At 43.7% G+C, this 27,432-nt stretch overlaps 1 protein-coding gene across 1 annotated transcript; it reads left to right on the forward strand.

The window, feature by feature from the left end:
- Positions 1–1,312: 1,312 nt before the first annotated feature.
- On the forward strand, positions 1,313–27,432 carry LOC121290793 (cysteinyl leukotriene receptor 1-like). Its single transcript, XM_041211726.1, has 2 exons — positions 1,313–1,484; positions 25,415–27,432. The coding sequence occupies exon 2, from the start codon at positions 25,451–25,453 to the stop codon at positions 26,396–26,398; it is 948 nt and encodes a 315-aa protein (XP_041067660.1). The 5' UTR covers positions 1,313–1,484; positions 25,415–25,450; the 3' UTR covers positions 26,399–27,432.

Consider the following 27,432-nt stretch of genomic DNA (forward strand, 5'->3'; position numbering starts at 1 on the left):
CCCTCTACTTTGACATCCTTTCTATATTGTGCCCTACTTCTAAGTTTTCCAACTTTATAATTCTACAAAAAGGTTGTCTAATCAAGTCAGATGTCAGGAAACAACAAGGTTAGGTGTTAGTTTCTCATAATTAAGTTAGATTTTAACAATTAATATTCGTGTTTGTAACCAAATAACTTTACAATTCTCCAGTTGAAGGGAAGATAATCTTATTGACCCCTCACAATTCATCTCAGGTTAACATAGGCATTCCTTACAGATGTCAAGATTGACACTCCCACCCATAGTTCAGATCACTCAATGATATCCCTTATCTTTTTGCAGGGGTGCTGCTACTTCTATGTCATTAGCATATTCGCACATACAATTAAAGTAACAGATTATGTATGGGTTTAAAATAATCTCCAGCTCTCCCTTCACTCGTATCCATCCTGTGAATAATTCTTATTAAGTATTACTTCTCCATAGGCTTTAATTGTCCCAACCCAAATATTATCCCTCTTACTTTAATTTTACTCATTTTGACAATTACCAGTGCATTTAATTCTATCCTGATTATTTTAAAGTCGGTTTCTCTATGAAGTATGTGTGAGTATCTTGATGATATAAAATGTTGTCTCATTATTGTGATCACATTAACCATTTCCTGCCCTGTTGTTTGTCAAGTAGTTGTGAATGTCTAAGATCCATTCTTCAGTGCATTTTACAATGTGCTTCTGCATGCTAGCAGCTTCACATGTAACAAGTCATTTCTGCACTGTTGCGCTGGTATCCCAATATCATGTTATACATTCTTACTTTCAGACGACTTTATCAAAAGTCTCAAGATCTTTGATTATTCCCCCCCCCCCCCCCCCCCCCCCCCCCCCCCCCGCATGATCCCAATCTGGAGGCCAGACTATCAAATCTGGTTATCTTAAATAGTTCATAGGCAAGGACACAAACATCTCCAAGACAAAGCTATCAGTTTACTAGCTTCATTTGCACTTTTCTTTCACTAGAATGTACATTAATACCAGATTGACATATTCCATTGAACCATAACCAAGGTAAGTTATTCTATTTCCCATTTGGTGGTGTGATTATCCCCTTAAACTTCAGGTAAATTTCTCTTTCAGTACTTGAAATAGCAGCACAATAATTTATTTTATCAATTTCAATTTCAGAATCAATTATGCCCAGTCTTGGTGCTTTTAAGTAGTGCTTTTTCTTCAGTGACAGAAGGGATTGCAATTTTTAGTGGTAACTTTCACATCTCCCATTCTCAAACACTTTGTCTTGGAAGGTAAGCACCTACCCCTGTAGAGAGGCAGAGAGAGGCAGACGAGTTGGATATACACAGCTGGGGAGCAGTTGAATACAGCACGAGGAGCAAGGCCTACAGCACTTGGCTTCAGGAGAGAGGCAGTGAGAAATCCAAGAGCGCCCTGATTTGAAAAAAAGTGAACAGCGACATCACAGAAAAGTCATAAGGTGTTTGGCCGGTGAGTATTGCTGCTTAGGACTGAGTCTACACAAGTGAGATTTTAAAAAATATTTAAAATATTAACTACTAATAATAAGTCATAAAAAAGTAAATGGTAATTCATATCTTTTATTCTTGAGTAAGGTTTATTACCACTGGTAAGATGTACTAAGTATTAGTAGGGTTTATTAATATTAATAAGGTATATTAATAGTAATAAGTCTTATTAGTATTGGTGAAGCTTTATCAATACTGATAAGGTTTATTACCAGTAGTAAGGTTACTGAATAGAGGAATGGCACTGCTGCTCCAATCTCGAGAGTGCACATCCTGCGCTATGATCCCCAGAATGGACCTGGGCTAAATAAATTGGAGTCAAAGGTTGGCAAAAAAAAATGGTAGCTGAGCAATGTGGTACCTTCAAAGAAGAGGTAATTTAGGCCCAGTCAGGACATATTCCCTCAAAAGGGAGAGGTAGGGCAAACAAATCCAGAGCTCACTAGATGACAAAGGAGATAGACATTAATATAAAGAAGAGAAAGGGATGTGAATAAGCAAATAAGAGAAACAAAAATGGAATATGAAAAGAGACTGTCAAATAGCATTAAAGGGAATCCTAAAGTCTTCTATAGACATTTAAATAGCAAAAGAGTGATAAAAGTAGAAATAGGGCCAATTAGGGACAAAAAGCAGTTTTACACATGGGGGCAGAGGGCATAGCTGAGATACTAAATGAATACTTTGCATTTTTCTTTACCAAAGAAGAGGATGCTACCCAAGCCATGGTAACAGAGGAGATTATTTAGATACTAGATGGTTTTAAAATTGAAAAGGAGAAAGTATTGGGTAGGTTATCTGTACTTAAAGTTGATAAGGCATTGGGGACTGGATGTGATGCATCCAAGGATACTGAGGGAAGTGAGAGAGGAAATTGCATAGGCACTGGCCAAACTTTTTCAGTCTTCCTTAGACGCAGGGGTGGTGCCAGTAGATTGGAGAATTGCAAACATTACATCCTTGTTCAAAAAAGGGTGTAAAGAAAAGCCCAGCAGCTGCAGGCCAGTCAGTTTAACGTTGGTGGTGGCGAAACTTCTGGAAAGAATAACTGGGGGCAAAATTAATAGTCACATGGAAAAATGTGGGTTAATTAAGGAATGCCAGCATGGATTTCTTAAGAGAAAATCATGTTGAACAAACATGCTGGAGTTTTTTGAAGAGGTAACAGAACGGGTTGATGAGGGCAATGATGAAGATGTGGTGTACATGTACTTCCAAAAAGCGTTTGACACAGTGCCACCCAACAGACATGTGAGCAAAGTTAAAGCTCATGGAATAAAAGAGACAGTAGCAACATGGATACGGAATTGACTGAACGACAGGAAACAAAGAGTAGTGGTTAATCAATGTTTATCGTGCTGGAGGGAGGTTTGTAGTGGGGTTCCCAGGGGTCAGTGTTGGTACCCTTTCTTTTCCTGCTGCATATTAATGACCGAGACCATGGTGTGGAGGGCACAATTTCAGATGATGAAAAACATGGAAGCTTTGTGAACTGTGTGGAGGATAGTGTGGAACTTCAAAAGGATGTAAGCAAGTTGGTGGACTGGCGGAAAGGTAGCAGATGAAGTTCAATGCGGAGAAGTGTGAGGTGATTCATCTTGGTAGGAAGAATATGGAGAAACAATATAAAAAAAGGGTACAACACTAAAGGGATGCAGGAGCAGCGGAACCTGCGTGTATATGTGTATAAATCATTGAAGGTGGTAGGACAGGTTGAGAGCGCTGTTAATGAGGCATACAGTATCCTGGGCTTTATTAATAAGGGCATAGAGTACAAGAGCAAGGAGATTATGGTGAACTTGTCCAGGACACAAGGTCAGCCTCAGCTGGAGTATTGCGTCTAGTTCTGGGCACCACGTTTTAGGAGGGATGTCAAGGCATTAGAGAGGGTGCAGAAAAGACTCACGAGAATGGTTCCATGGATGAGGAACTTTAGTTATGAAGATAGGTTGGAGAAGTTAGGACTGTTTTCCTTAGAGCAAAGAAGGCTGAGAGCAGATTTGATAGAGGTATTCAAAATCATGAGGGATCTGGACAGAGTAGATAGGGAAAAAGTGTTCCCATTAGCGGAAGGATTGAGAACAAGAGGGCACAGATTTAAAGTAATTAGTAATAGAAGTCAAAGTGATATAAGGAAAAACCTTTTCCTGCAGCGAGTGGTTAGGGTTTAGAATGTGCTGCCTGAGTGTGGTGGAGGCAGGTTCAATTCAGCTATTCAAAAGGGAATATCTGAAAAGGATGAATGTGCAGGGTTATGGAGAGAAGGTGGAGAATGGCACTAGGTGAGCTGCTCTTTGGAGAGCTAGTGCAGACATAATGGGCCTGGGGCCTCTTCTGCGCCATAACAATTCTGGGAATCTGGATGATAACAAATGATAGCAAATGGCCTGAATAGTTAAAGCAAGTCTCTGAACGACAAAGCCTTTAGTGCAAAATTGGTGTCTGTAAGTAAGTTTTGAATTGAAAGACTCCTGGGTCCTTTGCTGCAGTATCAGTACCGATGTGGCCTTGGAAATCTGTTAAATAACAGATAAACAAAATCCACTGTGGCTCTGATTAAGAGCGCATTCCGTTAATATGTCCAATAAAACTGTAAATTTGGAAACTCCAAATTTAGTAATGTTCACTTAGCAATATGAAAGTTATGTGGTTAATTTTAAAAAACCGCTGTCATCAGAAAAGATTAACTTCTCCGCTTGTTTTTCCAAGGAGTGGAGCAAAACATTTTGAAATGTATTTAATTGCATCACTTCACTTTTTTAAAACTCTCCAAATAAGAAAGCCAAACTCCATTTTTTTTTTTAACTTTGCTCAAATTTCAGATTAAATTCTAATAGTTTCAAAACCTTGTAGCATTTTTCAAGAGTTTTTTTTCAGAATTTACTTTTCCTGGTCCAACCAGGATAATGAATTACCCAGAATCAATTCCAAATTCACATAAAATTCACTAAAATCTTTAAAGAGCCAATGTTTATATATGTGTGTGTCTTTTTATCCAGAAGCCTCCAATTTACACCTTGGCACTATAACTAGTTTCACTGTGGCCTCTCAATGAACCTCTAGTTTGCACAGGTTAACAAGTAATAAACCTTAATACTCCCAATTTAATTCAAATAACACGTTAAATAAACACAGCATAATGATACACGCTCTAAGAAGATAGGCACCATTTCAAATGACTGTGAAAACTATGGACAGAAAAAGCTAAAGGAAACATTAGCTTTCACAGTTAAATAAAACCTCCAACATTCTAAGACAGAAAAGAGTTATCGAGGGACACTAGCTTCTTAAATAAAAACAACAGTGCAGATTTACAGACTAACTGTAGAAAAGGAATAGAATTTCTCCCTTCCTCTTTTGTTTTCCTGTTTTCTCCTTTAAAACAAGCAAAATGATTTGAACAGTTCAAATTAGATTTCTGCAAAACATTTTGAAGGCAGGAGCTTATCATATACAATAAATCCGTTTCCACAGTTGCAAAACTAAGTGGAAACAAGAGTAACACATGGATCAGCAATTTTTAGTTAAAATGTAATCTAATTTTCACATTTTTCTAATTCTGACTGCACGATCTTAAATTGAAAGATTCAGAGGCCCAGATATGCGTCCCCAGGTCAGGCTCGCTTGGCAAACGCAACCTTAAAATGTCCACCTGCAGTTCAGATTTTCGGTCAGCAGGGATGAGCTGAAATAGGAGTCATGGGTGGGTAGTTTTGGAATGAGCACAGAGGCTGGTGGGTGCAGAGATGGGCTGGGTGCAAAGCCTGCCTCCGTGCTTTGGCACTGTGTGTAAATAAATCAAAAATAAGAATAAAACAAAAATAAATCCCTCCACCCCTCACCTTTCACTCCCTCACCACCTCCCAGACACTTACTATGCACCATCCATGCCAACATATACCAACCAATGCCTCTCATGGTTGCTTACAGCCCCTATGTCAACCCATGCCCCTATCCAACCCCATTGCCCCATACCACTTATGTCAACCCATGTCCCTCTACTCACTCCCATTACCCCATAACTCTATGCCAAATTGGTGCCAACTCATACCAACCAATGCCCCTACCCAGCACCCTTTTCTCTTACCCGTTTAAGCCAACTCACCTAGTATCCTTGGACAGTTCCTTGACAGCATTGACAATTCCTGGACAGCTTCGTCAGCTGGCCAGCTGTTCAACAGTTCATTGACAGCTGGACAGTTCTCTGACAGCTAAGAGTTCCTTGACAGCTAGACAGCTCTTTGACAGATCCTTGGCAGCTGGACAGCTCTGCTTGACAGTTCCAATGAGTTTGTGTGTAAAAATTGCATCATCGTGTTCGCTTTTAACCATCCCAAAGGAGCACCTTACCTCTCCAAAGGGCTAACCAAACCAATCCAACAAGTTCAGACCTCCTCTTACCTGTTCTAAGCTATGTTCCGGGGGTAGAATTTTTCTGTTGCCGTGCCGGGAGGTGGGGGTGGGGGGGTCGGGGGGATGGTGGGGGGCTGGACACGCGCATGCCAACATGTAAAATGGCACGGGGTGACGTTCGGGTGGAACTCCTGATGTCACCCTGCATCAATTACATTTTCAGGTCGGCAGCCAACTTGGCTGTGCACCCGCCAACCTGTGAATGGCCTATTAAGGCCATTAAGAAACCAATCCAGCATATTAATGGACCTGCCCGTCCAGCCTTAAGGTTGGCGAGCAGGCTGGGAGACCAGGCGGACTTGGGAAAAAACATAAAACCTCATCCACCGGCGGGATGAGGCTTCATGAGGGTTTTTATATTTTAATGGAAGGTTAGAATAAAAGTTATGGACATGTCCCAACTCATGTGACAGTGTCACACGAGGGGACATGGCAGGGAAAATTTTTAAACACCTTCATTAAAAGTTTCAAAACAGAGCTGATCTCCCTGAGGCAGCACTTAGACTCAGGGAGATCTGTGCACTGTTTCGTGCACATGCGGGACTTAGAAAATTCACCCATTTCCTTGATTTTTCGCAGCTGTCCAGCGTGGCAAGAATCTGGGCCAACAGCCACATCCCTATTTTCATGCAACTTTGAGATATTGATTCCTGCAATGGCTTACGAATTCAGGGAGCTAAAATCTGCGTTACATTCCCAGTTCCCATGCACAAGGAGCACCCAGCTTCAACTCAGTCACAACCAAAGCATTGCCCAAGTTTCCCACAAAAATATATACACGCGTTTAGATAGAACAAGTCACAAACTTACACTTTGAACATTGACGGCCAGGCGACATGGTTCTACAGAAAAGAGAGATAAGGGCAGGCATTCGATCATTTGGAAGCTTTCCAACATTCACCCAGAAGTAATGAAAACAAGGTCCATTAATCATCCCCTTATATCAGAAATAATCTTTATTCCTTTCTCACAGCAGGTTTTACTATTGCTATTGGATTTCTAACTCATCTCTTTTTCTCCTAGCTGTTTCCCTCCTGCACAATCTCAGCACAGAACCTGAAAACCTAATTGATGCTTTCAACCCCTAAGTTTTTTCTGGTTTTTTAAGACTTCACAGCAGCTTGTCTTGGTACACAAGCTTGTTTTTAACCATTCATTTTCCTCTTGGTTTCTAGATTCTTGATCTTCAATCATGGCTGCATTAGCATTCAGGTTAGAGACATGCTGCTGCATCAACAAAGCAGTCATAGGCTTTTTGCGCAACTCCAAACTTCAAAACCGCTGGTTCAGTCACTCTATCTCCTCATCTTTCTAGTTAATAGTCTTATCATATTTCTGAGGGCAACGCTGAGAGCTGTAAACCACAAGGTCTCTTAGCCTCTCAAATTTTAACTTCTGGCTTATCTTATCTTGGATAAAATCTAGTTTCTGCTCGAAGAACTGTTTAACATTTTTTGACAACATTTTGTCTATTCTTTATCTATTCTGGTGTATTCTTATTCCAATGTAAGTGCCTTTAATCATCAATGGGCCTGTCAATGTCTCCACACTCCACCCCCTCAAGGGTTTCCCCTCCTGAGACATGAGCTAGCCAGACTCGTAAACTCGAGATGCTGTCCTTCTCTCAAAAAGTGCTCATAATGCACCGAGTCCTGTTGTATGGGTGACAGGATAATGTTTTGGAGGTCTTTATATTCCTTTAAGGCCTTGGCAGTGAAGCTTTGTTGTGAATTGACTTTATTGAGGCCAAGCCAGGACAAGTTTCTTAAGTTCTCAGAAAAACTATTTTTATGTGATTTACAGTTTAAGCTGAAATATAGTCCCATCTCAAGATCTGGATGGCAGAGTACCCAAAATAGTTTCTCCCACAGCTTTGGTCTTTTGGTCTTTGAGCCTCTTTTCCTCTCTCTCTCCTCTCTCTCTCTCTCATAAGCAACATCCTTTGTAATACTGGATCTCATTTTTTTTACGTGCCATGGTTCCTTATCTGGTAGAGAGATTCGCACAGACAGCCTTCAAGGTCTTGCTCTTTATTGCTACCAATAAGTTCTTTAAAACTCCCAGAATCCCTCTACCTTGGCATCTTTTCTACACTGTGCCCTGCTTCTAATTTTCCCATTTTACTATTCTAGGAAGAAGGGTGTCTAATAAGTTTAAGTGTTAGTAACCTACAAAGTTAGGCATTAATTTTTAATAATAGTTAGATTTTAGCAATTAGTATTCTTGTTAGTAACCTAATAATTTTACAGCCAGTTGATAGCACTGCCTATGAAACCTTCCATTATTTTGCTGATGATTGAGATAGACAGATGGGGTGATACTTGGCTCCAGGATAAAGTTGCACATTGTTTTGTAGATGCCTATGTTGTGCAGGAACAGCTGAACTGGTAGAATGGCTAGCTCTGGAGTGCTGAAGTCTTCAGCACTACATCCAGGATATTGTTTGGGCCTAAAGGGCTGCATCTTACTCATTAAAATAATCTCTGGTCGGGTCCCAATCCCACACATCACCAGAATGATCCTACATGAGGAGGCCTGCTAAAAATGGCAAACCTTTCCAAAGAATGGCGTGCGGCTATATCTGTGGTCCACTGATCCCTGTGGCTCCGTGAGGTCAGGTTGGGGGTGGGTGGGGTGCGGGATAGCAGAAGGCCTCACAAGTCCCTGGCCAGCAGCCAATAGGCAGCCTCCTGGCATCTGCTGGACTTTGGCCTCAACATGGGGACTGTCTGCCACCAGGATGATCCCAGAGCATTTCACCACCCGTAGAATCTCCACCAGGACCAGCCGCTCCACAGCCATTCAACACTCCGTGGAGCGTTAATTGGCTCAAGATGGGACTCCTGCCCCTCACTCAGGAGGAAGTCCTGCCTCTGGAGAGCTGCAAGCCAAACTGATTGACCAGCAGCTCTGTAGCTACAGCAGCGCAGTGCAAGCAGCCCTCAGACTCTAAGTTCTAGGTTCAGGACCATGTAAGTGACGGAGGCCTCATGGCCTGGTGGGGAGGTGAAGCCCGGGGAAGTGGGGAGAGAGAGAGGTGGTTTTTCACGGAGAGGCTGGGTAGAGGATGCATCCGTAGGGGCCAGAGCTTGTTGGGGGGTGGGGAGGGGGAGGGGGTCGCTCGATATGGAAAGGCGGCCATTGAGGGAGGTGCCCCCGCATGCCAAACGAGGCCCTCTGTCTTGTAGCTTCTCCAGGTTGGTGCCTCATTAGTTAGGTATGGGTGGTGCTGCTCTTGGCATGCTTTCCCAAACTCCTCATTGAGTGTTGGTCCCTTGCTTGATACTAATGGTAGAGTTTGGAAAATGCCAGTTGTTGAGGTTACAGATTGTGGCAGTACCACATTTACTATCTCAACCTCCTTTGCTCTTCCCTCCTATGTGTTGTTTAATTTTCACTCCTCTAGCCCAAATTTCAATGAGAAACAGAGGCCCCGATTTTTGTTCCTGGGTCAGGTGAGTAGAAATGGGAGAATTCCCAGCTCCATGAACCTGTACGTCCGAATTTTGGTCCAGGGGTGAGGGGTGGGCCGGGGTGGGGACAGGCTGTAGTGGGAATGGGTACAGGTGACCCGGGAAGAAGTGAGGTGGCTGCCGGGTGTGGAGGTGGGCTGGGCGGAAGGCCTGTCTTGCAGCTTTGACACAGTGTATAAAATTTTTTTAAAAAGCATGAAATGACCCTTCAGCCCTCACCCCTCACCCGTCTCACTTCCCCAAAACACTCTCCATGCTCCATCCATGTCAACCCATCGCCTCATGCCACCATCCCCCACCCATGGCCTCTCATGCCCCATGCCAAGGTCCATCCACCCTAAATAACCCCATGGCCTCTCATGCCCCTCATGCCAAGCTATGCCCCTCCACCCATGGCCTTTTATAGCCCCCATGCCAACCTAATTCCCTCCACCCTCCCCCTTGGCTCTTTATAGTGCCAATTCATGCCATCTGATGCCCACTCACCACCATTTGCCCTTGCACCTACCATGCCAACTCACATTATTCATCATGAGCAGACCTCGGGATGATGTGGAAATGAGATAAAGTTTGATAAGATAAATTTCTAAACCTTAAAATCTTTGAAAAATAAACCTTTGGAGTATTTTAAAAAATGGTTGCTTGCTACTTCACTCTATCTGTTGTCATAAACTTGAATGCTTCCATTACTGGATTAGTGCTGCATGACTGATTTTACAACTATCCATTCCCACAGTACTGTGCCTACCATTTCACAGTTTGATTGACAGCTACAAGTGGTTATAGACTCTTTGATTATGGGACTATGAAGTCCAATGCTTGTTTTTACAAGGGATTATGCACTTAAATTAGATATTTGTTGTTATAAGACTTTATTTAGTTCAAGGAATGTAGTAAATGGGCTTTTTATGAATGAAAGTTTTTTCCAATTTAGTGAAGTCAGCAATAGACACTTAGAAGTTTATTTTATGCAACATTATTTTATCTCATCTCTGCGTGGGTCCTGAGGTCTGCCCATGGTGGATAACAGGTGAGTTGGCATGGTAGGTGTAAAAGCAAAGGATGATGTGTGGGGGGCATGGGTTGGCATAGGGGATATAAAGGGTCAAGTGGGTTGGTGGGGGGTATAGCTTGGCATGGGGAGCATAAGGAATCATAGGGGTTATTTGGGGGACATACTTTAGCATGAGGGACCACAGGAGTTGTTTGAGTGGCATACTTTGACACAGGAGCATAAAGGGCCATAGGGGGCGGGTGGGGGGCATAAGGCAGCTTGGATTGGCATTGATGGGTATGGGGAGTGTATGGGGGGTGTGGGGAGGTGATGGGTGAGGGTTGGAGGGATGTTTCATGTTTTATTCTTTTATCCTCATTTTTGGACACAGAGCTCCAAGGTAAGGCCTTCCACCCTGCTCACCGCCATACCCTGCAGCTTCCTCACTTCTTCCCAGATTATCCACCCTGACTCCTATTGTAGCCCACATCCCCAGACCAAAAATCGGAAACTCAGGCAGACGTTTTTAAGAGGTCAGTTTCGCAGAGCCAGGAATACTCCCAACTCTGCGCAACTGACCCAGGAGCGAAATTCTGGGCTTCAGACCTGGTCTTACCTGCACAAGTCAGGTTTCACACTCCTGGTCTACCATAATCCCACTTCAGTGGAGGCAATTGATGATTTAACTAGCCAGGTGGCTCCATAAGCCATGCATGGGTGAAACGCACCCTTCCCCTAATCCCCCTCCTCAGCGAAAATGCAGTGGCATATTCAAGGGTGGGACTTCGATTTGCAGGCACATCTGCTATTTTGCCCATGAAGGAGAGTCTCTCCATTGTGGCAAAAGTCTCTCCCAAAGCCTCTAAATTCATGTAAAAAGAAATTAAGATAGCTGGTGAACAAACAGAAATATTAACGGATATGAGAAATGAGTTTGAAAAAAAGAGGAACATTGATGGATCTGGGAAGTGAGCAGGAATATGTAATTAAATTGGGTAATTATGTGGACAAAATTTTTGCCAAAATGGGCCAAACTGTTCCTTTCTGTGCTGTGTCATATCCTAAAAAAATACTGTGAACAAGATTATTGGAAATTAAGGTGATTGTTAATTCTATCAGATCCACAATAAAAATACTGTTTGGAAGTGATAGCTGACAAGGCCCCTCACAAAAAAACTGCCGGCAGGTTGTTGAGGGACAAAACCTCACCCAAGAGCCAAGTTTCTGCCAATCATGCCACGCTAATACACTAGGTGTCAAGGGCCTTGTTCACAAGTGAGCAAATATTCTGGAGAGGGGTGTCTGGAGACTGGTGACTCACGGAACATGTCATAATTGGAAACCTATCCTCTCACTCCCGTTCTTCAATGGAGAAGGGCTGAGCTTACAAAACCTGATAGGTTTTAATGGAACTGTGTACTTTTTATTTTGCATAAACATAACAAACATTGGGAGAAATATCCTGAGGAGTGGCAATCGCCATTGGGTTGCCGCTCTGCTCCTATGTACCTACCTTAGAAACATAGAAAATAGAAGCAGAAGTGGGTCATTCGGCCCTTCGAGCCTGCTCCACCATTCAGTATGATCATGGCAGATCGTCTATCTCAACGCCATACTCCCGCTCTCTCCCTATACCCATTGATGCCTTTAGAGTCCAGAAATCTACCTATTTCCTTCTTAAATATATTCAGTGACTTGTCCCCCACAGCCTTCTGTGGTTGGGAATTCCACAGATTCATCACCCTCTGAGTGAAGAAGTTTCTTGTCATCTCAGTCCTAAATGGTCTACCCCGTATCCTGAGACTGACCTTTTGTTCTAGATCCCCAAGCCAGAGGAAACAACATCCCTGCATCCAGTCTGTCAATCCCTATCAAAATTGTGTGCTTTTCAATGAGATCCCCTCTCATTCTTCTAAACTCCAGTGAATACAGGCTAGTCAGCCCAATCTGTCCTCACATGACAATCCTGCCATCCCAGGAATCAGTCTGGTGAACATTCATTGTACTCCCTCTATGACAAGTATATCCTTTCTTAGGTAAAGAGACTGTAGTAATTGCAGTTTTAAGGAATGTAGCTTTAAGACTTATTGTATTGTATGGTATCACATGACAGTATGAACAAATCAGCTCTAAGTGCAGGGAACCTTAGAGTGGGAGTTCTTCTTCTAGTTGTGGAGCTTGATGGAAGCGTGTAACTGCTGCTACAATTAAAGTTTGATGTTTCTAATAAGAAAACTGTTTGGAAAGTCAAGTCCATAACAAACTGACAACAAGGATAAATCGGGTCCGACGTTGTCCCTCACCCAGAGACTGCGAGTATCTTGTTTAAACAGTAGGAAAGGAAAATATACTCACCAGATATGCCACATTTTTTGAACCATCCACAAAGGATTGATGTCAATAAGCAGAACACCTTGGGTTCTATTTCTAAGCAAACAAAATAACAGAGGAGGAAAACAGGAGAGCAATTCTCCTAAGCGTTTGCGGGAGTAAAACCTATAATTTAATCCAAAATTTGATGGCCCCAACTGCCCCCGATTAGAAGGCCTTGGGTGAATAGGCAGACCTTGTTAATAGACACTTTCAACCCAAACCCTCAGCCACCATGCAGGGGTTCAGATTTAATTCGAGAAAAAGAGCCTCGGGGAGACTGCTGCAACATATGTGGCGAAATTGAAACGAGTAACTGAACGCCGTGATTTCTGGGAGATCCTAGATGATATGCTCAGAGGTTGTTTGGTCTGCAGTGTGCAAGATGATGCCATTCAATGACAATTATTAGCTGAAGTAAACCTCAGTTTAAAAAAAGCGTGTGAAATAGCACTTGCATTGGAAAGTGCCGAATGGGATTCTCAGGCTATACAAGGTGCACAAAATGGTGCCATTTTCAAGTTGGGGTGGGAATAGACAGCTGAATGTGGTGCGAAAAACAAGGAATCCTCCACAAAGTAGGAGACAGTCCCTGTCACCCGAAAATTTTAAAAAAATATACAGGAAACAGCTCAGCAGCAAATCAGAAAATGAATTGTTGCCGATGTGGAAGCAATCATCCTCCTGAAACTTGCCGTTTTAAAGAAATGGAGTGCTATTTTTGCCACAAAAGAGGGCACATACTGAAGTATTGTAAAGCAAGATTGAGACTCCAAGACAGCAAACTAAGTTAATCGAAGTACATAATGTGGAAGAACCAGCAACCACCAAATCTGATATTTGCTCTCTATTTAATGTAAACGTAGGGAAGACAGAGCCAATCACTGTTATTCTGCAGGTAAATGGAAAACCTTTAATGTTGGAAGTGAACACTGGATCTTCAACCACTGTCAGACCTTCAAATATTTAAACAAGGTCACTCAGCAATTGAATTTGGAGCAGACTTCAGCCAAATTGATAACTTATACTGGCGAAGCTATCCAAGTGAAGGGTATTACCATTGTACTTGTTTACTATAAGCGCCAAACAGCACAACATCCGGTGTTGGCAGTAGAAGGTGAAGGACCAAGCCTTCTAGGTCATGATTGGTTGAAAGACTAAATTGGTCTGAAATTTTCCAGCTACAAGTAGGAAGACTACCAGAGCTGCTAAAGAAACATGACATGGTTTTTCGAGATGAATTGGGGAGAATCATAGGCCTCCAGGCTAAGATCTACATTGACTCAGAAGCGACTCCTCGTTTCTTTAAAGCAAGGCCAATGCCATATGCTCTGAGTGAGAAGGTTGACACTGAATTGAACTGTTTAGAGAGGCTGGGGGTCATACAGCTGGTTCAATTCTCAAAGTGGGCAGCACTTATAGTCCCTGTCTTAAAACCAGATCAGATCATCCGGATCTGTGGGGACTATAAACTAACAGTAAACAAAGCTGTCAAGTTGGACAAGTACCTTATCCACATTATTGAGGATCTCTATGCTAAATTAGCAGAAGGAACAACTTATACTAGGTATGAGTCATGTGTAACTGGAACTGGATGATACTTCCAGAGAGTTTGTGACCATAAACACCTACAAAGGGTTGTATCAATACACATATCTGTCCTTCGGTGTTTCTTCAACCTATGCAATTTTCCAGAGGACGATGGAGAGCTTCCTACAAGGACTACCTCAAATTGTCGTCTACCTGGATGACGTCCTAATATCGGGGTTCACGGAAGCTGAACTCTTGGCTGATTTGGAGGAAGCCTTCAAATGATTTTTGGAAGCAGGGGTGCGCTTAAAAAAATAAATTTGTACCTTTCAGTCAAGTGAAGTCATTTACTTGAGCCACCGGGTGGATGCCTGAAGGTTACACCCGGTAGAAGACAAAGCTAAAGCTATTAAGGAGGCACCTTCACCTAAAAGTATCTCTAAGCTCAAGTCATTCTTAGGTATGGTCAATTATTATGTTCGATTCCTACCCAACTTATCAACGGTCCTAGCTCCTCTACACATTATTAAAGAAAAACCAGCGCTGGGTTTGGAAGTCAATTCAAGGAGAACCCTTCACAAAAGTTAAACAACTCTTGCACTCTTCAAACTTGTTAGTACGCTACAACCTGACACAGGAACTGGTACCAACCTGCGACTCATCTCCCTATGGCGTGGGAGCAGTACTATCACACAAGATGGATGAAGGTTCAGAAACCCTTCCCATGGCCAAGAAAGGATATTCGCAAATAAAGAAAGAAGGATTACCAATTATTTTTGGAATTAAAAAATTCCATCAATGCGTTCATGGCTGACACTCTACAAAACTGCCTGACCACAAACTGCTCTTGGGACTGTTCAGTGAAGAAAGAGCTATCCATCCCATAGCTTCTGCACACATTCAAAGATGGGCTCTAATTTTATCAGCATTTGAATACACTTCAGTGCACGAATCAGGGATGCACATGAACAACTCAGATGCCCTAAGTCACCTTCCTCTACAGGAGAGTAATGAGCATTCTCCAATTTCCCAAGAAATTGTATTAGCAATGAATTTCTTGGATTCCTCACCAGTCTGTGCAAGGCAGATAAGAAACAGTACAAATCGGGATCCAGTCCTGTCCAGAGTGAGAAACCAAGTTTCAAAAGGGTGGCCCCAGGAACCAGTCCCTAATGAATTGAAGCCATTCTTCACTCGAAGGTGAACATGGTATCTTATTATGAGGTGCACGAGTCGTTGTTCCTTCACAAGGAAAGAAACCGCTCTTACAGTTGCACAGCGCACATCCGGGAGTCTCAAGAATGAAGATGATCATGCGAAGTTACATTTGGTAACTTGGCATGAACGAGATATTGAGAAGGTGGTTAAACACTGTACACAATGCCGACAACTACATAAGTTGCCTGCTGTGGCCCCACTACACCCGTGGGAATGGCCTGGTAGGCTCTGGGTGAGACTGCACATAGATTACGTCGGTCCTTTTCTGGGCACCATGTTTCTGCTAATAATTGGCACACGTTCCAAATGGCTAGACGTTTATGAGGTTAGGTTGCCAACATCAGGTGCACCTTTAAAAAAGTTACGCCAATTTTTCTAAGCATGGATTGCCAGAAGTAATCATCTCAGACAATGGTGCAGCATTTACTAGCACTGAGTTGTGTTTGGTATCAAACATGTAAAATTAGCACCACATCATCCACCATCTAAATGATTAGCTGAGAGAGCAGTACAAGCTTTTAAAGCTGGGATGAAAAAATTATCAGAAGGATCATTGGAGACTAAACTTTCATGTTTCCTGTTTCACTATAGAACAGCCCCCCACACTATTACAGGGGTTTAATACCTTCAGAGTTATTTATGAAGCAACGAGATTAAGCCTGGTACTTCCCAATTTGGAAGGGAAGGTAGATAAAAGTCAAGGGAATCAAAAAGCAACTCATGATTTTCATAGTCAAGAGCAAGAATTTACTCTTGGTGAAGCAGCATATATACAAAACTTTGGCGGTGGATCGAGTTGGTTACCTGTTTCTGTGACTGGATCCTTGTCATGCCATATAGAAGTGGGGGGCTGGATCATCCCTAAACACGTGGATCATTTGAGAAGAAGGGAGATACCCCAACAAAATGATGTCCCACCTGTAAACATTGGAGAACCTGTGGTCCCTGTTGAAATTGTTTAGCCAAGGACAGATATCCATCTCTGTCAGAGCAGATAACACTGAACTGCCTGTTTCTAAAGGGGTACCTGATGTTGCTGCTGTTCCAGATAATGTGGATCCTGCAAGAGATTTGAAAGTCAAAGAGCTATGACATTCCACCCAGATCAGGAAACCACCTGAGAGACTGAACTTATAATTCCATGATCCGTGTATATATTTGTAATGTCATGAACGTAGATGTACTTGTAAATACAAATTGTACAAATAAATTTAATGGGGGAAGAACATAGTAATTTTAGCTTTAAGGAATGTAGTGACTGTAGCTTTAAGACTTATTGTACTGTATAGTTTCACATAACAGTACAAATGAATAAGCTCTAAGCACGGGGGACCCAAGAGTGGGAATTCTTCTTCTAGTTGTGGAGCTTGATGGAAGCATGTAACTGCTGCTGCAGCCTGTAAATGAAGTTTGATGTTTCTAATGAGAAACCTGCCTGGAAAATCTAGTCCATAACAGAAACCAAAACTGCGCACAATACTCCAGGGGCAGAATTTTACGGCAGTAGGATTTTACATTCTCGCTGTCGTCAATGGGATTTATAATGACCCGCTGCATTTCACAGCCCTGTCCCCGCAGAAACAGGGCCATAAAATTCTGCCCCAGGTGTGGTCTCACCAAGGCCCTGTAGAGCTGCAGTAAGACATCCTTGCTCCTGTACTCAAGTCCCCTTGCAGTGAAGGCCAACATACTATTTGCCTTCTTAACTGCTTGCTGCTCCTGCATACTTGCTTTCAGTGATTGGTGTACAGGGACACCCCAGGTCCCTTTGTACATCAACATTTCCCAATCTATCACCATTTAAATAATACTCTGACTTTCTGTTTTTCCTACCAAAGTGGATAACTTCACATCTGCCATGTATTTGCCCACTCACTCAACCTGTCTAGATCGCCTTGAAGCCTCTTAACACCTTCCTCACTGCCCACATTCCCACCAAGTTTCGTGTCATCAGCAATCTTGGAAACATTACATTTGGTTCCCTCATCCAAATCATTGATATGTATTGTGAATAGCTGAGGCCCAAGCACTGATCCCTGCGGCACCCCACTAGTTACCACCTGCCACTCCAAAAAGGATCCATTTATTCCTACTTTGCTTCCTGTCTGCTAACCAATTCTCAGTCCATGCCAATATATTACCCCTAATCCCATGTGCTTTAATTGTGCACACTAACCTCTTATGTGGGACTTTTATCAAAAGCTTTCTGAAAATCCAAATACACCACATCCACTGGTTCTTCCTTATCTATTCTACTAGTTACACTGTCAAATAACTCCAGTTGGTTTGTCAGACATACCCTTTCATAAATCCATGTTGACTTTGTCTAAACCCGTTGATATTTTCTAAGTGTCCTGTTATCACATCCTTTTCCCTACTACTGATGTTAGGCTAACTCGTCTGTAATTAGCTGTTCTTTACCTCCCTCTGTTTTTAAATAGTTACACTTGCCACCTTCCAATCTGCTGGGACTGTTCCAGAATCTACAGAATTTTGAGAATTTTGGAAGATGACAACCAACACATCCATTATTTCCATGTAGTACCCTGGGATGTAGATTATCAGGCCCAGGGGATTTATTGGCTTTTAGTGCCATTAATTTCTCCAGCACTGTTGTTTTAGTAATACTAATTTCCTTCAATTCCTCCTTCTCACTAAACCCTTGGGACAGAGCTTTTCATCCCGTTTGCCCGATCTGAACGGGATTAAATAGTGCACGGTGATGTTGGGTGAGCATCCCGATGTCATCGTGCACTTGCGTGATATTTCGCTCGGTGGGCCCGCGCGGGTACCAGAGTGGTGCCCGCCATTAATTAAGCAGCCACTTAAGGCCCTTAACAGCCCAATTGACTGTGATCTTACCTTGGCCATGCAATTTTCTGCTCATCACATAGGCAAAATGGGCAGGCGGGCAGCCGACATTTTCACAAACCTCATCCAAGGCCAGGATAAGAAGGGTCAGCATCATTGCCAGTGTAAGTAGTCAGGAGTCTTGGAGGTCATTTGCTGCTGGTTACTTATTCGTACTTGACAGCTTCATCTCTGTTCGGGACTTCATTTTTAGCATTTCCAGGCTTCATTTCAGGACTCATTGCTGTCTGCCAGGCCCCCAGAGGATTCAAACCATGTGGACCCTTCCAGGTATCAGACAGCCTTCCCTTACCCTGGTAATGGGGAGTGTGGTCTCTGCTGGAGGCACCTCCCCGGAGGAGGAAAAGAGGGGCAGAAGGGAGAGGAGGCCACATGTCCCTATGCAGCTTCCAGGGAGGGGACTGTGGGAGGAGAGGCGCAGGCACAAAGGGCGCAGGGCCATCTGGCAGTCCAAGGCAGAAGGGACCACAGAAGGTGGCACTATCCTGCTGCCAGGGTTTACAGGTGGCGATGGAGCTATGTCTGAGGTGCAATACCGAAGGAGGCTCCACCTCACAAGGGAGAGCGTGACCTCCATTTGCCAGATGATTGGGACTGAGATAAGTTCTGAATGTGTGGGTGGACACCCCATGCCAGTCACTCTGAGGGTCACAGTGGCCCTCAACTTCTATGCCTCAGGCTCTTTCTAGGGTTCATTGGGGGATCTGTATGGAGTCTTCCAATCAGCTGTCCACAGTTGCATCAAACTGGTGACAGAAGCTCTGTTCAGGCAAGTACTGACTTTTATTCTTTACCATGTGGCTGAGGCCAGCCAAGCTGAGCGAACCAGAGGCTTTGCAGCCATTGCTTGTATTCCCTGCATCCAGGGTGCAATCGACTGCACACATGCGGCCATCAAGGCACCAGTGGGTCTGCCGGGTGTCTTCGTCAACAGGAAGGGCTTCCACTCCATGAACGTGCAGACAGTGTGTGATCACAGGATGCTGGTTCTACAAGTCTGTACAAGGTACCCAGGCAGCTCCCACAATGCCTACATCCTCAGACACTCCCAGGTGTTGAGGCTCTTCAATGCTCTAGCCTGACTGGATGGATGTCTGCTGTGACAAGGGCTATCCCCTCAAAGGATGGCTCATGACGCCTCTCTGCCATCCAAGAACAGAGGCAGAGCAGTGTTATAATATAAGTCATGACTCCACAAGGGTGGTAGAGGAGACCATAGGTCTTATTGGGATGCACTTCTGATGCCTGGACCGTTCAGGAGGAGAACTCCAATACCCCCCAGAACGGGTGTCACTGATCATGGTTGCATGCTGTGCTCTCCGCAATCTGGCATTGGCAAGGGGGGAGCCCACTGGAGGGAAAGGCCCACTTGAAGCAGTTGCGCAGACCACAGATGATGAGTCCAGTAGTGAGTCCAAAGATGAGCATGGTGTGGAGAATGCTGAGGGCTTAGAGCCAGACCTCAGTAACCTGCAGGAAGGCAGGGGCACCAGGGACACCTTGATCCAACGCTCCTTCAGCTGAGCTACCAACCGCATGACAGGGCTGCTGCCTCCATCCCAGGACCCTTTAATTTGAACACAAAGAACACTCAGTGCCTGTGAAATAAAGTTCAGAGCTACCTACATCCAGCATTACGTACTGGCATTCCCCACACCAATGAAACAAAAAGGTGAAGCATACTCAGGCCATGAAGACAAAAACACAATATATGTCATTCTGGCAGTTCAGCAACCTAAACAGAAACATTTCTGGTATTCAACATCAGACCAGTATACATAAAGTTAACAAAAATGTACATAAAATCACCTGTGACCTGTCCCTCTTCTGCTCATGGTGTCTTTAACTTATGTTTGCGGGTGCTACATCTAGGTGCTCCGCACTCGATGGTAACGGTGTTGGAGAGAGCCTGTTGTCTTGTTGGCCTTGATGACCTTGTGGTCGTCCTCTGGCCAATGGAGCCTGTGCTGGCCTCGCCTGGGAGGGAGCAGCCAGCGCCATAGCTGGCATCTCCCCAGTCACTGCAGCCTCATCAGATGCCACGGTCATTGGCAGAGGGGCAGAGGAGCTGCTGCCATCATCCGGAGCGCCCTGAAAGGAGCCCACAGAGATGACAGGCAGCTCGTGCACCAACGTGAGGTCGCTTGGACCTCCCTGCTCACCATTGATGGACGGACACCTAGCTGGAATACTGGCTGTCTCATCCATCTCCCACACTGACATTGGCCACCTGAGGTCATTGCCTGTGTGAGGGCTTACATGTCCGAGCACAATGCCAGGAAACTACCATTCTATCCCCGGAGCTGCCTCTCTATGAGAGTCGCCACTCTCTCAATGGCAGAGGTAGTGCGCTCAGCCATGACAGTCAACACAGTGCTCCAGCTCCGCATGGACTCCTCCATCACGGAGACCATGGCAGACATACCCTCATGGATCTCCACTAAATCCTCCCGCACATCCCACTGGACATCCAGCATCTTGCCTGTGGACAACTCCAGAGGTTCATCATCAGCCTTCGACTGAACATCGTCCTGGTCTCCAGCAGTCCTCCGGCTGCCATCATCCTGGGCACTCTCAGCCTCCACCTCCACCTTAAGCGATTGTGAAGTGCCCTCACCAATGTGCACTGAGATACTAGCCCCTGCTCTAATGCCCACCGAAGTGCTGGTATCTGTGCTGCCTGCTTCAGAAAGCAGGTATGACGCAGGTACAAATAACACCCGATGACCCTCCAGTGTCAGATGTGGCCCTTCGGGGTCTGGAGGTCGAACATCTGCTGGCAAACCTAAAAGGGAGAAGAAGGACATGTGATTAGTTAAAGTCAACATACTGCATGCCAGGTACCCTGGTGAGACAACGGAGATCTGCATCACGGTGCCCTAGTCTTCCAATGATCAACGGGGATTCCAAGTTTGAGGCTCACATCATTGAAGAGGCTACACTAGAATGGTTGCATAATCCGAAACTCTCACCTCTGTGCACTGCACTCTTACCTTTGTCCCTCACCCCCGCCTCTCCACGCCCGGTTGCACATGGGGCTTGCTGGATCTCAAGCTTCAGAGCATCTAGCTTGTACCCCAAAAGGATTAGGAGGCTGCTCCCAAGCCCATCTGACAAAGGGAAAATCCTGCCCTTGGTTACCTAGTTTTTCTGGGAAGTTATTAATGTCTTCTTTTGTGAAGACAGGACTAAAGTAGTTGTTTAATTGCTCTGCCATTTCCTTGTTCTGCATTATAAATTCTCAAGTTGTGGACTGTAAGGGACCTACATTTGTCTTCACTAACCTTTTCTTTATACATACATATAGAAACTTTAACAGTCCACTTTTATGTTCCTTGAAAATTTGCTCTCATACTCTATTCTTTCCCCTCTTAATCAATCTCTTGCTCCTCCTTTGCTGAATTCTAAACTGTTCCCAATCCTCCGGCTTCCTGCTTTTTCTAGCAACTTTGTACGGCTCTTCTTTGGATCTAATACTATCCTTTAATTTCTTTTGTTAGCCATGGTTGGGCCGCTTTTCCTGTTGTTATTTTGTGTCAGAAAGGAATGCATATCTGTTGCAATGCATACTTTAGTTTCTCAAATATTAGCAATTGCTTATCCACCACCATGCCTTTTAATGAAGTTCCCCAATCTATCGTAGCCAACTCACCCCTCATATCTTTGTAGTTTCCTTTGTTTAGATTTAGGACCCTAGTTTCAGATCAGACTACTTCACTTTCCACCCTAATGAAGAATTCCATCTCGTTATGGTCACTGTTCCCTAAGGATCCCACACTACAAGGTTATTAATTAACCCCTTCTCATTGCACCAAATCTAGGATAACCTGTTCCCTAGTCGGTTCCTCAACATACTGGTCTAAAAAACCATCTTGTACACACTCCAGGAATTCGTCCGCCACAGTATTATTGTTAATTTGGTTTGCCCAATCTATATGTAGATTTAAGTCACCCATGATTACTGTAGCACCCCTATTACATGCATCTCTAATTCCCTGTTTAATGCCGTCCCTCTATATTTTCACTACTTTTGGAGGCTTATAGACAACTCCCACTAATGTGTTCTGCCCCTTGTTGATCCTTCACTCCACCCAGACTGATTCTACATCTTGATTTTCTGAGCCAATATCCTCTCTCACTATCACACCGATTTCATCCTTAAATAACAACACCACCCCACCTCCTTTTCCTTTTTGAGTACCCCTGGATATTCAGTTCCCAACCTTGGTCACCCTGCGACCATGTATCATATCCATTTCCATCTGTTTGCACTGTTAATTCATCTACCTTATTACGAATGCTCCATGCATTCAGATCCAGTGCCTTTAGACTTGTCTTTTTAACATTTTTACACATTTTTTTTGTACTGCGGCCCTATTTGCTGCTAGCTCTTGTTTCCTCCGGATCAAAGGGGATCAAAGGTTACGGGGAGAAGGTGGGAGAATGGGGTTGAGAAACTTATCAGCCATGATTGAATGGCAGAGCAGACTCGATGGGCCGAATGGCCTAATTTCTGCTCCTATGTCTTATGGTCTTATGGTCTCTGCCTTCCACTTTTGCTGTCTACTTTTCTGTCTTTCATTCCTATCTTTGTTTCCCTCTCTCATGTATCCCATGGCTCAGGTTCCGATGCCCCTGCCAATCGAATTTAAACCCTCTCCCACAGTACTAGGAAATACCCCTGCAAGGATATTACCCTATGCTGGGGTCCTGACCGTCCAACTTGTACTGGTCCCATCTTACCCAGAATCAGTCCCAATGCCTCAGCAATCTAAGTCCCTCTCTCCTACACCATCTCTCCAGCCATGCATTCATCTGGCCTATTCTCCTATTCCTAATCTTGCTAGCACATGGCACTGGGAGTAATCCTGAGATTACTACCTTTTGAGGCCCTGCTTTTTAATTTATTTGCTAGCTCCCTATATTCTGCTTTCAGGACCTCATCCCTCTTTTTACCTATGTTGTTGGTACCGATATGGACCATGACCTCTGGCTGTTCAGCCTCCCCTTCAGAATATCCTGCTGCTCAGTGACATCCTTGACCCTGGCACCAGGGAGGCAACATACCATCCTGGTGTCGCTTCTATGGCTGCAGAAACATCTATCTGTTCCCCTTATGATAGAATCCGCCATCACTATTTTCTCCCACTCTTTTTTTCTCCCCTCCCCCCACCTCCCCATGCAGCTGAGCCACTAGTGGTGCCACGGACTTGGCTCTTGCTGCATTCCCCTGAGAAACCATTTCCCCCACAGTATCCAAAACGGAAAACGTTAGAGAAGGAGATGGACCCAGTGGTCTCCTGCACTACCTGTCTGATGCTTTTACTCTGTCTGGTGGCCACCCATTCCCTTTCTGCCTGTGCACTCTTAACCTGAGGTGTGACCACCTCACATGTTATCCATGAAGATCTCATCCTTGTAGATGCTCCACGGTGACTTCAGCCACAGCTCCAGCTCCAAAACACAGATTTCAAGTAGCGGAAGCTGGAGACACTTCTTTCACACATGGTTACCCTGGACACTGGAAGTGTCCCTGACTTCCCACATTGCACAGGAGAAGCATTCCACCTGGCCAAGCTGCCCTGCCAGGACTTACCCTTAAATTACTCCCTTTCCTTTTCATTCCTCTAGCTAAAGAATATTAAGGACAGAAGAAATACTCAGGTCCTACTTACCAAGGCCGCCGGTCTTCTTATTTAGGAAAGGTAGAAAATTAAAGGATCACCTCCTTCCCTATTCACCGAACTCCCTCTCTCACCAAACTCCAACTGAAGCTCTCTAATACAACCCAAAACTGCACTCCAGTGAAGAAAAAAGTAGCATTGCAGATGGTTTGCTTTTATGCTGTCTGAATCTAGCTTCTGAAAACCTGTTTAAGCCAGTTAACAAATTAATTAGTTGTAGCTGCAAGCAGAGGCTGTATAACCCCTGTTCTAAAGCTGGACTAAAACTCACCTTCTCCCAAATCAAACAGCAACTTTTAGTTAGTCGCTAACTTAAAGAAAGATTAGACTTTAGATACAAATTAACCCTTAAAAGTCCCTCTCTCACCAAACTCTAACTGAAGCGCTTGAATGCAGCCCAAAGCAGCACCCGTTGCATCAGGGTTCCACATTTCTTGCCTGGACTTCCAAACGGGGCCTCCTCAGAAATACGGAATGTTGAGTCCTCCTGTGTAGTGCAGGAACATTGGGGAAATCCAAGTCATACCCCCTTTTTACAGTATTAACTGCCATATTCAGTTTAAATGTCCCAAAACCACCTTGAGAGCTACAGAGAGAAGGTAAGTGTGTAAGGTAAGTGGTTGAGGGGGTAGGGTTGCAGGCGGGTGGGTGAAGGGTTAGGGTGGGTTGGGAGCAAGTTTGGGGTTGACGGAGGAGTAGTCGGGTGGGGGTGTAGTCGGGTGGTCGGGGATGGTTGGGGAGATCGGTTGGGGGGCGTGGTCAGGTGGGTTTTAGTCAGGGTTCGGGAGAGTAGTTGTGTGGTTGGGGGTTAGTCAGTGGGGGTCAGGGGATAGTCAGGTGGGGGTAGTCTGCTGTGAGGTAAACGGGGGCCAGGGAATTAGTTGGGTGGTCAGGGCCTAGTCGGTGAGTCAGGGGGTTAGTCAGGGTTTGTGGGGGTAGCCAGGGTGTCAGTGGTAGTTGGGGATTCAGGGGGAAGTCGAGTGGGTGGGTGGGGGAGTTAAAACTGTTTTTAATCCTTCTAACTTGTCCTGGGTAACTATTCTGCGAAGTAAGTCGGAACCATCCGACATCTCAGACTCTAACAGTTTCAGAGGGTTCCAAGCATCGGGTAATTGCCCATTGGAAATCCAAACTTGCCTGGCAATTCCCATGTTGTCAGTGCATGGGGACTTTGGAGGAGACTCCCAGCACATTGTGGTACAACCTTCCAGAGATCAGAAGCTCTGGGCCCAGACAGTGTGAGAATGTTACATTCACAGCATTAAACCAAAGCAATATGTAAATCTGTTTAACCTCTTGTCCATTCGTCATCACTAAAATTAATGGTTTCCTTCTACAGAAACGCCCGAATGCCCAGATTTTCTCAAAGCAAAGAATGAATAACACAAGCAACGTGGAGAATAATTCATCATGTGAGAGCATTTACAACTTCAAAGCTAGCATCTATGTACCATCATATATCATTATATTTATTTTTGGATTTACTGAGAACCTATTCTGTTTATATGTGTTTCTGAAGTTATACAAGAAAAAGACGGCATTCAGCATTGTCATGGTGAACCTGGCGATATCAGATTTGCTCTTTGTGTGCACTTTGCCCTGGCGCGTGCACTATTATTCAGAAAATATTTGGAAACATTCACATTCCTTGTGCATATTCCTGACTTATGCCCTGTACCTCAACATGTACTGCAGCATCTACTTTCTGACTCTGATAAGCATATTGCGCTACTTCGCTATAGTGCATCCAATTACATGTTTGAAGTTTAGAAGTGTCAAATGTGTGCAAATCATATGCATTGCAATATGGATGTTTGTTGGAATAGCAGCCATTCCTTTTCTGTCACTTGAAAATAAGAAAAAACGATGCTTTGAATTCAATGACAGCACTGCTGTCATATTTACCATGAATTTATTTTCCCTGGTATTGGGTTTCATTATTCCCTTCTTTATTTTCAATACCTGCTACATACTTGTCATTAAGACCTTGCTAACTTCAGAGGCAAATCATCACAATCAAAAGAGCTCCAGAAGTAAAGCTATTGTCAGGATTATTGTTGTAATGGTTATATTTATAACTGGATTTCCGGTCTATCATGTTCTACGAACTGTCTACCTTGCCGAAATCCAGAACAAGAGCAATCCAGTACAAGTCAGCTGTTTTGTTCAGAAAAGTGCCGTGGTTACCCTGTGTCAGGTAGTGATGAATCCCTGTTTGGACCCTGTTTTCTATTACTTTGCAGCAGAGAGCTTCAGGGACAAGCTGAGAAGCACGGTCAAGAACACATTCAAAGGCTGTCCTGCCCTGATGCATCAAAACTGATCCCCTCCTGCAATTTTTTTGCACATCCAATTATTATCATTTAAGACTGTTGGGAGTGCAGGATTTTTACTCTTGTTCAGGATACAAAAGGTTGAAGATCAAGTGTGACATTGTATTTATCTTCCAACATTAAATAATTTAACTTGACTTACAGACATGGAAGTTGTCACCTCACAGAAAGTAATAGACCCTAATGCAACCTTTTTTCTATTGAGTACAATCCCATACTGAAAGATTATTCAGGTCCTTTTTGTCTTTGCAGAATACGAAGGCTCCTTTCTTATACCATCTTGTGTTATAAAAGTATAATCATTTTCATAATATCATTGTAATTTATTGTAAAAGTAGGTGAATAGTGAAGTTTGGATATTTTCTGTGTGTGTGTGAGTGATTTAATTGAATTGGAGGCAGCTGGTCTGGAGGATTGGGAGTATCAAAAGAAGTTAGGTAGAGAGGGTTTGAAATGCTAACTACATGAGCATGAAGTTTTAGAATGTAAGGTATGAGGAGAATTTGCATCTTTAGATAAATTGGGGCAGTTTGAATTTCAAAGAGATAGTAAGATGTTTACACCTAGCCAGAGAAGTTAGGTCAAGCAGTGTGTTTATTTTTCCCAAAGGTTACTGACAATATTAGTGCCATGAAAATTTTTATATTTTTGGGAAGTACATTTTCAAAGACATGTGGAACAAAGAAAATTACAGTTTAAGGAGAAAAAATGTGTATAAAGGAGAATGAAAAGCTCTGTGGAGAGGCCCTGTGACATCTAGCAGAAGCTTATGAAACAGCCTCAGCAAAGCCTTTAGTCATGTTTGCATGAGTCTGCTGCATTCAGCCCTTAAAGATAATAACTGTGCTGGCCTGTCTTTTTAACTTTAAAATCTATTTTGGACTGTTGCCTTACAAGGGGTGTATTTGGGAGTCAGGTTAGGTAGGAATTTTAGTGTTTACTATAATTCCAGTAACTAGAATCTTATGTATATGTTTGGCGTGTTTTCTTTTCTTAATAAATATCTTAATTTCAAAATTTAAAA

The sequence above is a fragment of the Carcharodon carcharias genome, chromosome 18, assembly GCF_017639515.1.
Source record: "Carcharodon carcharias isolate sCarCar2 chromosome 18, sCarCar2.pri, whole genome shotgun sequence".
NCBI classification, from domain to species: domain Eukaryota; kingdom Metazoa; phylum Chordata; class Chondrichthyes; order Lamniformes; family Lamnidae; genus Carcharodon; species Carcharodon carcharias.